This window comes from Theobroma cacao, chromosome 6, assembly GCF_053813885.1.
Source record: "Theobroma cacao isolate CCN51 chromosome 6, ASM5381388v1, whole genome shotgun sequence".
NCBI classification, from domain to species: Eukaryota; Viridiplantae; Streptophyta; class Magnoliopsida; order Malvales; family Malvaceae; genus Theobroma; species Theobroma cacao.
In genome coordinates this window covers 2,274,645-2,287,858 of record NC_142644.1, presented here as the reverse complement: position 1 = coordinate 2,287,858, position 13,214 = coordinate 2,274,645, and the positions used below count along the sequence as shown (strand labels likewise).

General features: G+C 34.1%; 1 protein-coding gene and 1 long non-coding RNA gene across 2 annotated transcripts in view; one reads left to right on the top strand and one right to left on the bottom strand.

The window, feature by feature from the left end:
- The window catches only part of LOC148761968 (palmitoyl-monogalactosyldiacylglycerol delta-7 desaturase, chloroplastic-like), a 41,592-nt gene extending 33,250 nt beyond the window's left edge, over nucleotides 1–8,342 (top strand). Inside the window, exons 6-7 of the mRNA XM_088807304.1 lie at nucleotides 4,320–4,405; nucleotides 8,203–8,342. Coding sequence (XP_088663430.1) covers nucleotides 4,320–4,405; nucleotides 8,203–8,213 — 97 coding nt within the window. The 3' untranslated portion in view covers nucleotides 8,214–8,342. The remainder of the gene's footprint in view (nucleotides 1–4,319; nucleotides 4,406–8,202) is intronic.
- On the bottom strand, nucleotides 5,150–6,891 carry LOC148761969 (uncharacterized). The gene is made up of 3 exons (XR_016026917.1): nucleotides 6,802–6,891; nucleotides 6,071–6,154; nucleotides 5,150–5,235 (listed from the first exon to the last, which is right to left on the bottom strand). It is a non-coding gene; the product is annotated as an uncharacterized LOC148761969 (long non-coding RNA).
- Nucleotides 8,343–13,214: the final 4,872 nt, after the last annotated feature.

The window sequence follows — 13,214 nt, the reverse complement described above, 5'->3', positions numbered from 1 at the left end:
CATATTGTTCATAATTAGTTATTATTTATATAAACTTTGATATAAAACATTATAACATATAAGTTATATCATTAATTTCATCTATATATATAATAAAATCATATATTTTATATACATATATTTAATTTATACATAAGCATTTCTATAACTTATAATAAACTTTATTTATATGATTATATAAAACATTTTAACTTACAATTTATATCATTAATTATATATATAATAAAATAATATTATATATATATATATACATATATTTAATTTATACATAAATATTATTATTGTAAACACCATTTAGATTATTGTATTTTACTTTGATTTTGATTTTGATTTTTTATTTTCTATTATTATTATTATTTTGTTTTCATTTTATATTGTTTTTATTTTCATTTTTACTTATATTTTATATTTTACTTTCTATTACTTTTAAAGATTAATGCTTGTATTGGGCCTGACGTGTCTTGTACCCATTACTAAAGCCTGAACCCAAAAACAAGTTTGATTAATTAATTTAGCTTAAAAAACAGATCACATACTCAGCAAAATTAAGCCAGGATTCCATTGAATGTTTGAGAGGAAATTGGCCGCTGGCTAAAAAACAGAAAACCCAAAAAATGCGAAAAGGTGCAAGGCCTATGCAAGGAGTGCTTAGGCATCCTGGCAGAGGCCATCTGATGGATTCACGATCCTTGAAAGTCATCAAACGGTTGGCAGAGAAAAAGATTGGTGATTTACAAATTCCTGCCTCATATAAAAAGAAAAATGGGAATAAAAAACCTTGGGAACCAGAGGGAAAAACCCTACAGAGAGGAACCAACAATCGAAAAATCCCTAGCTTTCTAGCAACCATTTTACCCCAACCACAATAGAAAAAAAATAAAAAAAAAACCATCATAAAAATCAAAATATATATGCAAAAAATGGAGAAGCATGAGGTGTTTTTTACAGTTTGTTGGCTTGGGTTTTAGGCGAGATTTTGATTTTTAGGGAGGGATTTTCGCTTTGGGTAACCGGCAAAGGAGTCAACTTTCTTTTGGGGTTGGTGCCGCCTGTTGAGCTTGGATAAAGTCGCCCTTTAGAGAGAAGTTTCGAGCCAAGGAAAAGCTACCCGGCGGTGAAAGGAGAGGGGAAAGGTTCGGCGTCAGGGTAAGAGAAAAAGGGGAGAAATTTTTGGCCAAAGAGGGGTCGAATCGGCGGCGAAAGGAGAGGGGAAGAAGCTTCCAAGCTGCTGGTGGGAAGAGTTGAGAGATATGGGGTGAAGAGCAAAAAAAATGGGTAGAGAGTGAGTAGAGAGAGCTGGTGAAAGAGCAGAAAAAATGGGTAAAGAGTAAAGAAAAAAAAAAGGCAAAAAGTCAGCATGCGAGAGCCTCTAAACAGCGCCGCGTCATCTGGAGAATGAGAGGCTTTTCCTTTTGGGCCTCCAACGATGCATTTAACAGAGGTGTTCCGGTGGGCTGCAATATTACACTTGGGTTATCATCTTAACCCAAGCTAGATAAAGAATCACACTTCTTTCCTTGAAGATTTATTGTGTTTTGAGATGTTTGGATTAAATATGTGATTTGATGATATTGAATAGTGTCTTAAAATTTTTAGATAATATTTTAAAATATAAAAATTAGTGTAAGCAAGAAATATGAAAGTGAATGTTAAGAGTAAAAATAGTAGACCAAATGTTTTAAATATTTTGTTAGTCATAAAAAGTTGGGATTTAGAAGAACATGCATTTAAAATAAGTGAATGAATAGTAAGAAAATCAATAATAGATTTAAATTAGTTAATAATAATAATAATAATAAGTAAATGAGAAGGATAAGATAAAAAAGGAAAGAAGGAAATATTTATAGTATAAATATATTTAGATACTTGTAAGTATAATAAAAAAATACATGATACAAATATAAAAATTATAAAAAAAAAATGAAATGATTATTTTGAGTCATCTAATGATAGAATTTCACCTAAAAAGGGCAAAAAGTTACCTATTTCGGGTGGATTTCTTAAGTGCGGAGTTTGAGACAGATTTTCACCAAAGCGTTGAGATAAATCCAAACTCTATACTCTAATATCCATTAACTCAAATAATCGTTGTTTAAAAAAATATATCAAAAAAATAAATTTACATAATGTTGCATTTAAATCTAAATTAATATAGTTAGTTAATTAGCTTAAACAAACATCACTAAATAAAATTTATTTAACCATTAAAAATTAATTAATTGTTTATTTGATAAATTATATAGTTAATAAAATATATTAATCCATAATGTTAATTAAAGAATATAGATTTAAATAGAAAGTTCTAAAAAATGTATATAATTAAATAATAATAATAAATATATGAATAAGGTAATAAATCATCCTAAATTATTAAACATATTATTGCATGAATAACGAACCAACTAAATTACTAAACGCGTTCATGTAGATATTATTATTTTATTTTATCATAGCATACCACATTTATCTTGTTAATGGGGCGGGAATTCCAGTGACAGGATTTCCTCGAAGAGCTTGTAAAGACAAGTTCTTCCAGGGATATCCTTAGGTGAGGAAAACTTCAAGACTTTACTAAAGCGTTAGAATGGTCTACGAATGATTTTTCAATAAAAGATTGTCGACCACATTATTTAAAATTAAACAAATCATAAAATCATTTTACGACTGCATCATGTGCATCCGTGAAATCGAATAAAAAATTCAATTAGCTAATATAATAAATAAATAATTAATAAGCAAGGATTAAGGAAATATAGAAATAAAATTAAGGGTAGGTTACAATAAGATTGTAAAACCCGACCCTATAAACACATGTCATGACATACATGCACTAAGTAGCATGTTATTATGCTAGGAAAAGCACCTAAGAATAGACAAAACCCGGTATTGTACCTAATGGTACACTTGAGTTGATTTAACCTCGAACTAGTTCAAATAGGAATTGTAGGATAAAATTTAATATTTTATAGTCAAGGAATGACTAAAAATGATTGTTCGGAGTTCGAGAGTTCATTAGGGGTAAAATTGGAAATTTTGATGTTCAAGGGCAAAAGTCATCATTTTGCCACCAAAGATAATAATTTGATCATGAAGTGAAATTTTTGACCAAGATTAACTATTTGGAGTATAATTTAATGATAGGAAGTGAAAAAGTTTAATTTTGGAGTGTAGGGGCAAAATCGTAATTTTGCCATCCACAGACAAAATTTTGAAATTTTGAGAGAATTTAGATCAAATTTGACAAATTTGAGAATGGTATGAGTATAAGGGATGAAAAATATGTCTATGGGTAATTTTTCAGTTTTTGGGGTAAAAATGTAATTTTTGACTTTTACGGGGGTAAAAGTGTAAATTTTAAAAATTACTCCACCAAGACTTTGGATAAGTCTGAGAATTTTATCTAAGCTATGGATATGTGGGACAAGTATATGGTGAAAATTTGAAAACAAATGGATGGCTAGAATTTAAGGAATTAATAAAACAAAAAAAATAAATAAAATAATATTATAATATTTTAAAGGAAAAGTCAGCCCATTTAAACCCAAATTTTGAGTGCTGGCCGGCCATAAGGAAGAAAAAGAGAGGAAATAGAGAGGAAAGGAAGAAAAAAAGAAAAACCAAAGAGAAACATGAAAATTCAAAGGGGAAATCGCGAATTTCGTCCGTTTACGCGTCTAACGGTAAGATTTTTCGATTTTAGCTTGATTTTTACCTTTCCTAAGCCTTTATTTCCATTGGGCATGCTTGAGGAGAGAGATCAAAGAGTGACACCATGTGCTAGCCGAAATTCAAGGGGGGGGGGAATTTTGGAATTTTTAGTTAAATTGATAGTTTTAGTTAGTTAAATGTGTATAGAAATTAAATTGGGCAAGAAAGCATGAAATTTTCACAATACCCACTCTTGGCTGAATGCTCAATGCACAATGATGATGAATTGATTTTATTCTAAGGGAAATGAAGAGAAAATAATGAAAAACGATTAAATGTGATAGAGAAACAAAGTAGAAAATTAACCGAGTTAATGTCCCATTTTTGGCCGAATTTTCCAAGAAAGAAAGTGAGCTGATTTTGGTGATTTTAGAGGGATATTGGCTGATAATTAATGGTTAGAAATGTTGGAGAGAAAATAGGACAATTTAGAGCTAAAATGGAGCGCGTTAGCAATTTATCGGGTAAAGTGCCAAAAATAGGTTAATACTGCGTTTAAGCCATTTTTGGCTATTGCATTTCATACCATGCATTAGTATAGGATTTAAGTCAAATATATAGTGATTTAGCATCAATGTGATGAATTGTATAAATTTTTTTAATACGTCTAGGAAGAGAGCCTTCCGGAAAAGGCAAAGAAGTTGTACCCGACGAGTAGTGATCGAGGCGCTTAGAAAGCTTTTAGTTTGTACAAACGGTGAGTAAACTTTTTATTATTGAAAATTATCTAGTGTTTATTTTTAAATGCCCTTTATGTATTTTATGAAATGAAAACGAGATTAAAACGAGATTTTTGATGTTTTAGGAATAAATGTGACAAATAAAATTATATTGTGTTGATTATGAAATTGAGTAATTGGAGGTTGTAAATTTACTTGAAAAATATATATTTTCCTAGGAATGGTGTCACGACCCGGTACTCCCCTCGAGCCCGTGACAACCGCCGCGGTGTCCCGGTAGACACTTATTGCCCGAAATGTCAACCCGAAACCCCGCAAGGCTTTACTATCAGTTTCTCTGTTCCCTTGTGAGCAACCATTGTCAAATATCATGTTCTAAAATATTTTAAGCTGTTTTCAACTTTAAACAAATAAAATATTAATTTTTCGTCTCACAAGGGTATTTTGGTCATTTTTCTCAAAAATTTTAAAACTGGCTAAAACGTAATATATAAGTACAAAACACACAATTCATATTCAAAATGAGTTTAAAAGTCTAAAATCTTCATTTAAAACGAAATTATGGTTATTTGAATATAATAAGAAAATAAAAGAAATATTAAGTAAAATATTCTATTTTCTTATAAAACAATATTTATAGAGTTATACGTGAATAATTTTTATAACGTAAAAGCTAAATAAATTTATACATACTTAAATACAGTAAGCCAAAATATTTAATTTAATTACAATAACAAGAGTGCCCCCGAATAAACAAAAGTAAAAAGGACTTTGAACCTACGGTTTGGAAAATGCAGATCCCACTGTAGTCCTCGATGAGATCAGCTATCTACAGTCTATACTGAACCTGAAATGGGTGGAAAGGAGGGTGGTGAGATTATAAAATCTCAATGAGTAAACAAACATCATCATAAACATCTAGAGTTGAGTACATGGAGACAATAAAGTAAATCATCATAAACTGGGTTATAGCATTAGAACACATTTTGTTCAAAACACGTAAAGAGGCTTATGAATCTCATAAAAATCTAGGCTTGTGCCATAAATCCATTCTCGGGGACACCTTGGCCGAGGCATCCTACCGAGACCGCCAAGGCTATTAAAATTCACATTTCACATAAATCATGTTTTTGTTTTGAAAACATAGCCGTTCCTTGGCGTTGGCTGAGTTCCCCCTCACGTGGTGGTTTAGCGTGAAGTGAACCCTAAACTTTACCCCAGGAGATACCCTACGCGCCTCTCCGTTCGAGGTAAGAATATAATGGGGTGTACCGTGCCCCTCTAAAAGGCTGGTCCACAGAAACCCCCTACTGCAGTGATTAATTAATATATAATCCACCATATAATAAAACTCAATAACATGATATGGCAATTTTGTAATTCGTAGTTTTTCAAGGTAACCAAACAATTCGCATTTCAATACAATTGCCAACTAGCCAATCATGCTCGATTTATCATAAGCCAGTTAATTTAAACAATCAAATTGCCACAATTAACTGTCTCCGTGTACTCTATTTTTTAAAATCACTATTAATTTCAAAACAATTTATAATTTAATTTCATTGAAACTCATTTATTCATAAAACATGAAAATTTATCTTTTTAAATTCCTTTTTCCATAGAATTCATGAAAGCATCTAAAAACCACCCTAGATAATTAAAATGACAGTAAGTTTACTCACTATGTCTAGAATGCAGACTTTCGAAGCACTCTGTCTACTGGTCCTCGGATGCAATTTCCTTGCCTTTATCGGAGGACTCACCACCTTGACACAATACAAAATCGAGAGTTTCACCAAGTTGGTACTAAATCAAAATTAAATTAATTTAGATTACCAATGCATGATATGGAATGCAAAATGCACTGGTAACTATCTAAACCCGGTATTGGCCTAATTCGTCTTATCACCCGATTAAATTCTTAACGGGTCCGTTTAAACTCCAATTTAATTCTTTTCAGTTTCTATACCTCAATTGCACCCAAATTAACTTAATGTCCCTCAGTGTGGTGCAAATTATCAGTCCCAACAACAAATTACGAAAATACCCCTAGTGGGTAAAAATTCGTATTTTTGCTCCGAAAATTCCCATTATTTTTCTAGGCTCTTAATTCATCATTCCTTAACCAATTCTCCTAGAATAAAATCAAACTCATCCTCACTCACTACATGGTAAATTCAGCCATTAATGGTTGGGGGAGAAAATAAATTCTTTTCTTGTTGTTTTGTTTTTAAATATGCTAAACTAACTAAAAACACTAACATAAATTAAAATCAAATAAATCCAACAACTTTCTCTCTCCTAACCCATTTTTTCAGAATTTAATTCATCATGAAAACATGTAATTTAATCATGGAAAATAAAGAGAAATGCTTGGGAATAAGAAAACTCAAGCTTAATAGAAAAAACTCACCTTTTTCACTTAATTTCCTTGAAAATTCACACTTTTTCTTTGATTTTCTCTCTCTAGGGTTTTGTTTTTATTTTCTCTCTCTTCTTGCTGGTTTGGCCGGCCATGGGGTGGAAGATGGGCTGATTTTGTGCCTTTTAAAAAGGAAAATAATAAATTAATAAAGGCATGACACATGGCATCATGTCATTGGCCCGTTTTTAAAATTTTAAAAATTTAAACATTTTATCTCCACCACATGTTTAGTCAAGGGTCAAAGATGAAGACAAGGAAGACCATGTGCTGGAAAAAATATCCTGGTGGTGGAAAATTACAATTTTGCCCCTGAGGTGGCAAAATTACCATTTTACCCCTATACTCCAAATTATACCGAAATTAAAATTTTTTCACTTCTAAACCTCAAATCATACTTCAATAAGTCAAATTATACTCTAATAAGTCAAATGGGGTCAAAAAATCTTTTCTAAAATTCCCATTTTGTCCTCAAGTGGCAAATGACCATTTTGCCCCTAGTTAGTGAAAATTCCGATTTGACTCCAAATTGATCCTCAAACTCCAAATTACCATTTTAAGTCATCCATGAACTGTGAAACTCTTAATCTCACCTTAAAATTCCTATTTCATCTAGTTCGAGGATTAAATAAACTTTGTTGTACCTCTAGGTACAATACCGACTTTTGTAAATTTTTCGGGACTCTCCTAGCATGCAATCATGCTATCATCACATGTATGTCATGAATAGTATTTTATAAGGTCAGGCTTTACAAATGGCTTATGAGAAATGAGTATATGTGGCTATATTTTGTGAGTGCATTGAGAAATTTATGTAAGTTGTTTTTACTATGCAGGCTGGATAAATAAATAAAAGCCACGTTATACTGTCGAAATTTTATTAAGATTGGTGGGTTAGTCACTGCAGTGACGGATTTCCGTGGACTGCCTATTAGAGGGGCACGGTAAACCCAGTTATATAGTTACTCCGATTGTAGAGGCGAGAAGGGTAACTCCCGGGGTAGTATTAGAGCTCACTTCACATCGAACCCCCACGTGAATGTGTAATTCGGCCAATGCCAAGGAACGGCTGGTTTTAAAAATAAAAATGTGTTTCACGTGTGAATATTTTGACACCTTTGGCGGACTCGGTTAGATGCCTCGGCCAAGGTATCCCCGAGGATTAGTTTTGGCTTGAGCCTTGTTTTAATAAAAGACATAAGCCTTAACAATTGTTTTGGTAAATTACAAATATTTTATGGTTTAAGAAATAAATTGGAAACATTATGAAATGGGTTGAAATTTATTGTTTAAACTTGCCTCCATTTTACTCGCCTTTAGATATTTATGATAATGTCTGTTTACTCATTGAGATTGCAAAAATCTCACCCAACTCCTTTCCACCCATTTCAGGTTCAGTATAGACTGTAGATAGCTGATCTCATTGAGGACTACCATTGGATCTGTATTTTTCAAACCGTAGGTTCACAATCCTCTTTACTTTTGTTTATTCGGGGGCCCTCTTGTTATTGTAAATTAAATTAAATATTTTGGCTTACTGTATTTCAGTATGTATAAATTTATTTAGCTTTTACGCTATAAAAATTATTCACGTATAACTCTATAAATATTGTTTTGTAAGAAAATAGAATATTTCACTTAATATTTCTTTTATTTTCTTATTATATTCAAATAACCGTAATTTCGTTTTAAATGAAGATTTTAGACTTTTAAACTCATTTTGAATATGAATTATGTGTTTTGTACTTGTATATTACGTTTTAGCCAATTTTAAAATTTTTGAGAAAAAAATGACCAAAATACCCCTGTGTGGCGAAAATTTTATTTTGATTGTTTTTTATCTAAAATAGTGTATATTCTCTAGAAACTCAATATTTAACAACGATTGCTCACAAGAAAGGAAAAAAATTGATATGTAAGCCTTGCGGGGTTCCGGTTGGCATTCCGGATAATGAGTATCAATTAGGACTTCGCGGCGATTGTCATGGGCCTGAGAGAGGTTCCGGGTCTTGACAATTCGATTGGTATCAGAGTTTTTGGTTTTAAAGATAAGAGTTTTGGTTTTAAAGTGGTTTTAAAATTTTACAGTATCAGTGTGGCCCCGGATTAAGTTAGATTAGGTTGAATAGAATGCATGCATTTTCATATAGAGCCTAAGGTTCCCTAAGCTTGCTCATTTTCTCTTATAGATTATTATGCCTCCTCGACGCGGACGCCCACCTCTCACTAGATTGGTTGGGAGGGGAAAAGGTTGTTCCCAACGTCATCAACTAGATGCAGTAGGGGAAGAATCGACTGCATCTACCATTCGGGCAGCACCTGCTGCTGAGCAGGCCGATAGTCCTCCACATCCTCCACCTCTTCCGCCACCTACTGGTATTCCCGCCATGCCTACTGAGGCAACACAAGCATTGGCAGCTTTCTTTACCGCAATGGCTGGTGGAGCTCAGACTGGTCAAGTTTCACCTATAGTACCACCAGTTACTCTTTTAGTTCCACCACCGGTACAGCATGTATCCATTTCCAAGAAGCTAAAGGAGGTTAGACAGCTCGGTTGTGTGTCTTTCGCGGGTGAGTTGGATGCCACTGTGGCAAAAGACTGGATTAATCAGGTTTCAGAGACTCTCTCTGATATGAGATTAGACGACGACATGAAGCTGATGGTGGCTACGAGATTATTAGAGAAGAGGGCTCGTACTTGGTGGAATTCAGTGAAGTCTCGTTCCACTACTCCTCAGACGTGGTCCGATTTTCTCAAAGAATTCGATGGTCAGTATTTCACTTATTTTCATCAAAAAGAAAAGAAGAGAGAATTTTTAAGTTTGAAACAGGAGAATCTGACTGTAGAGGAGTACGAGACTCGTTTTAACGAGTTGATGTTATATGTGCCAGATCTGGTGAAATTTGAGCAGGATCAAGCCAGTTATTTCGAGGAAGGGCTCGGTAATGAGATTAGAGAGCGGATGACAGTGACTGGTAGGGAGCCGCATAAAGAGATGGTATAGATGGCTTTGGGGGCTGAGAAGCTCGAGACTGAGAATAGGAGGATTCGGACTGAGTTTTCAAAAAGGAGGAATCCTGGTATGTCTTCTAGTCAGCCTGTAAAAAGAGGCAAGGACTCAGCGATTTCAGGGAGTACTACTTCTGTCTCCGTGACATCTCCTCGACCTCCATTTCCACCATCACAACAGAGACCTTTGAGTTTTAGCAGATCTGCTATGACTGGTTCTGAAAAGAGTTTCGGAGGTTCTGACAGATGCAGAAATTGTGGGAATTATCATAGTGGGCTATGTAGAGGGCCAACAAGATGTTTCCAATGTGGACAGACGGGTCATACTAGGAGTAATTGCCCATGGTTAGGACGAGCCACGGTAGTTGCATCATCTTCACCAGCTTGCACTGATATACAAAGGAGATATTCTTCTAGGTTGCCACTGAGACAGGGAGTGGCCATACGGTCCGGTGTGGAGAGTAATACCCCGGCACATCCACCTTCGAGACCACAAACTCGTACCTCGACAAGAGTTTTCGCTGTGACGGAAGATGAGGTACGGGTCCGACTTGGAACAGTGACAGGTACTATGTCTTTATTTGATAAAGATGCTTATGTTTTTATAGATTCTGGCTCAGATAGGTTTTATGTGAGCACCACATTTACATCAATTGCTGATAGAAACCTGTCACCATTAGAGGAAGAAATTGTAATTCACACTTTTTTAGGAGAAAAGCTAGTTAGAAACAGTTGTTATAGAGACTATGGGGTAAGGGTAGGCAAGGAAGAATTTAGGGGTGACTTAATTCCTCTAGAGATCTTAGATTTTGATCTAATATTGGGTATGGACTGGTTAACTGCACATCGGGCGAACGTGGATTGTTTTCGAAAGGAAGTTGTTCTTTGAAATTTGGAGGGAGCAGAGATTGTGTTTGTAAGGGACCGTCGAGTATTACCGTCTTGTGTAATCTCGGCCATCAAAGCTTCAAAATTAGTGCAGAAAGGGTATCCGACTTATTTGGCATACGTGATTGATACTTTAAAGGGGGAACCTAAGTTAGAGGATGTCCCAATAGTAAGTGAGTTTCCTGATGATTTATCGGGACTGCCTCCTGATCGAGAGCTTGAGTTCCCTATTGATTTACTTTCGGGTACCGCACCTATTTCTATTTCTCCATATAGAATGGCTCCGGCAGAGTTGAAGGAACTAAAAGTCCAATTACAAGATTTGATGGATAAAGGTTTCATTAGCGCTAGCATTTCTCCTTGGGGAGCACTAGTTTTATTTGTAAAGAAGAAGGACGGCACTCTTCGATTGTGTATTGATTACCGTTAGCTGAACCGAGTGACCATCAAGAATAAATATCCTTTACCCCGGATAGATGATCTTTTTGATCAATTACGAGGTGCTATGGTATTCTCTAAGATTGATTTGAGATCTGGGTACTATCAGTTGAGGATTACGGAGCAGGATGTACCCAAGACTGCCTTCAGGACGCGTTATTGGCATTATAAGTTTTTGATGATGCCGTTTGGTTTGACTAATGCCCCGACAGTTTTTATGGATCTTATGAACAGGGTGTTCCATCCATACTTGGATAAGTTTGTGATAGTATTTGTAAAGCCCGACCTTATAAAATACTATTCATGACATACATGTGATGATAGCATGATTGCATGCTAGGAGAGTCCCGAAAAATTTACAAAAGTCGGTATTGTACCTAGAGGTACAACAAAGTTTATTTAATCCTCGAACTAGATAAAATAGGAATTTTAAAGTGAGATTAAGAGTTTCACAGTTCATGGATGACTTAAAATGGTAATTTGGAGTTTGAGGATCAATTTGGAGTCAAATCGGAATTTTCACTAACTAGGGGCAAAATGGTCATTTGCCACCTGGGGACAAAATGGAAATTTTAGAAAAGATTTTTTTGACCCCATTTGACTTATTAGAGTATAATTTGACTTATTGAAGTATGATTTGAGGTTTAGAAGTGAAAAATTTTAATTTCGGTATAATTTGGAGTATAGGGGTAAAATGGTAATTTTGCCACCTCAGGGGCAAATTGTAATTTTCCACCACCAGGATATTTTTTCCAGCACATGGTCTTCCTTGTCTTCATCTTTGACCCTTGACTAAACATGTGGTGGAGATAAAATGTTTAAATTTTTAAAATTTTAAAAACGGGCCAATGACATGATGCCATGTGTCATGCCTTTATTAATTTATTATTTTCCTTTTTAAAAGGCACAAAATCAGCCCATCTTCCACCCCATGGCCGGCCAAACCAGCAAGAAGAGAGAGAAAACAAAAACAAAACCCTAGAGAGAGAAAATCAAAGAAAAAGTGTGAATTTTCAAGGAAATTAAGTGAAAAAGGTGAATTTTTTCTATTAAGCTTGAGTTTTCTTATTCCCAAGCATTTCTCTTTATTTTCCATGATTAAATTACATGTTTTCATGATGAATTAAATTCTGGAAAAATGGGTTAGGAGAGAGAAACTTGTTGGATTTATTTGATTTTAATTTATGTTAGTGTTTTTAGTTAGTTTAGCATATTTAGAAACAAAACAACAAGAAAAGAATTTATCTTCTCCCCCAACCATTAATGGCTGAATTTACCATGTAGTGAGTGAGGATGAGTTTGATTTTATTCTAGGAGAATTGGTTAAGGAATGATGAATTATGAGCCTAGAAAAATAATGGGAATTTTCGGAGCAAAAAAATGAATTTTTACCCACTAGGGGTATTTTCGTAATTTATTGTTGGGACTGATAATTTGCACCACACTGAGGGACATTAAGTTAATTTGGGTGCAATTGAGGTATAGAAACTGAAAAGAATTAAATTGGAGTTTAAACGGACCCGTTAGGAATTTAATCGGGTGATAAGACGAATTAGGCTAATACCGGGTTTAAATAGTTACCAGTGCATTTTTGCATTCCATATCATGCATTGGTAATCTAAATTAGTTTAATTTTGATTTAGTACCAACTTGGTGAAACTCTCGATTTTGTATTGTGTCAAGGTGGTGAGTCCTCCGATAAAGGCAAGCAAATTGCATCCGAGGACCAGTAGACAGAGTGCTTCGAAAGTTTGCATTCTAGACATTGTGAGTAAACTTACTGTCATTTTAATTATCTAGGGTGGTTTTTAAATGCTTTCATGAATTCTATGGAAAAAGGAATTTAAAAAGATAAATTTTCATGTTTTATGAATAAATGAGTTTCAATGAAATTAAATTATAAATTGTTTTGAAATTAATAGTGATTTTGAAAAATAGAGTACACGGAGACTGTTAATTGTGGCAATTTGATTGTATAAATTAACTGGCTTATGATAAATCGAGCATGATTGGCTAGTTGGCAATTGTATTGAAATGCGAATTGTTTGGTTACCTTGAAAAACTACGA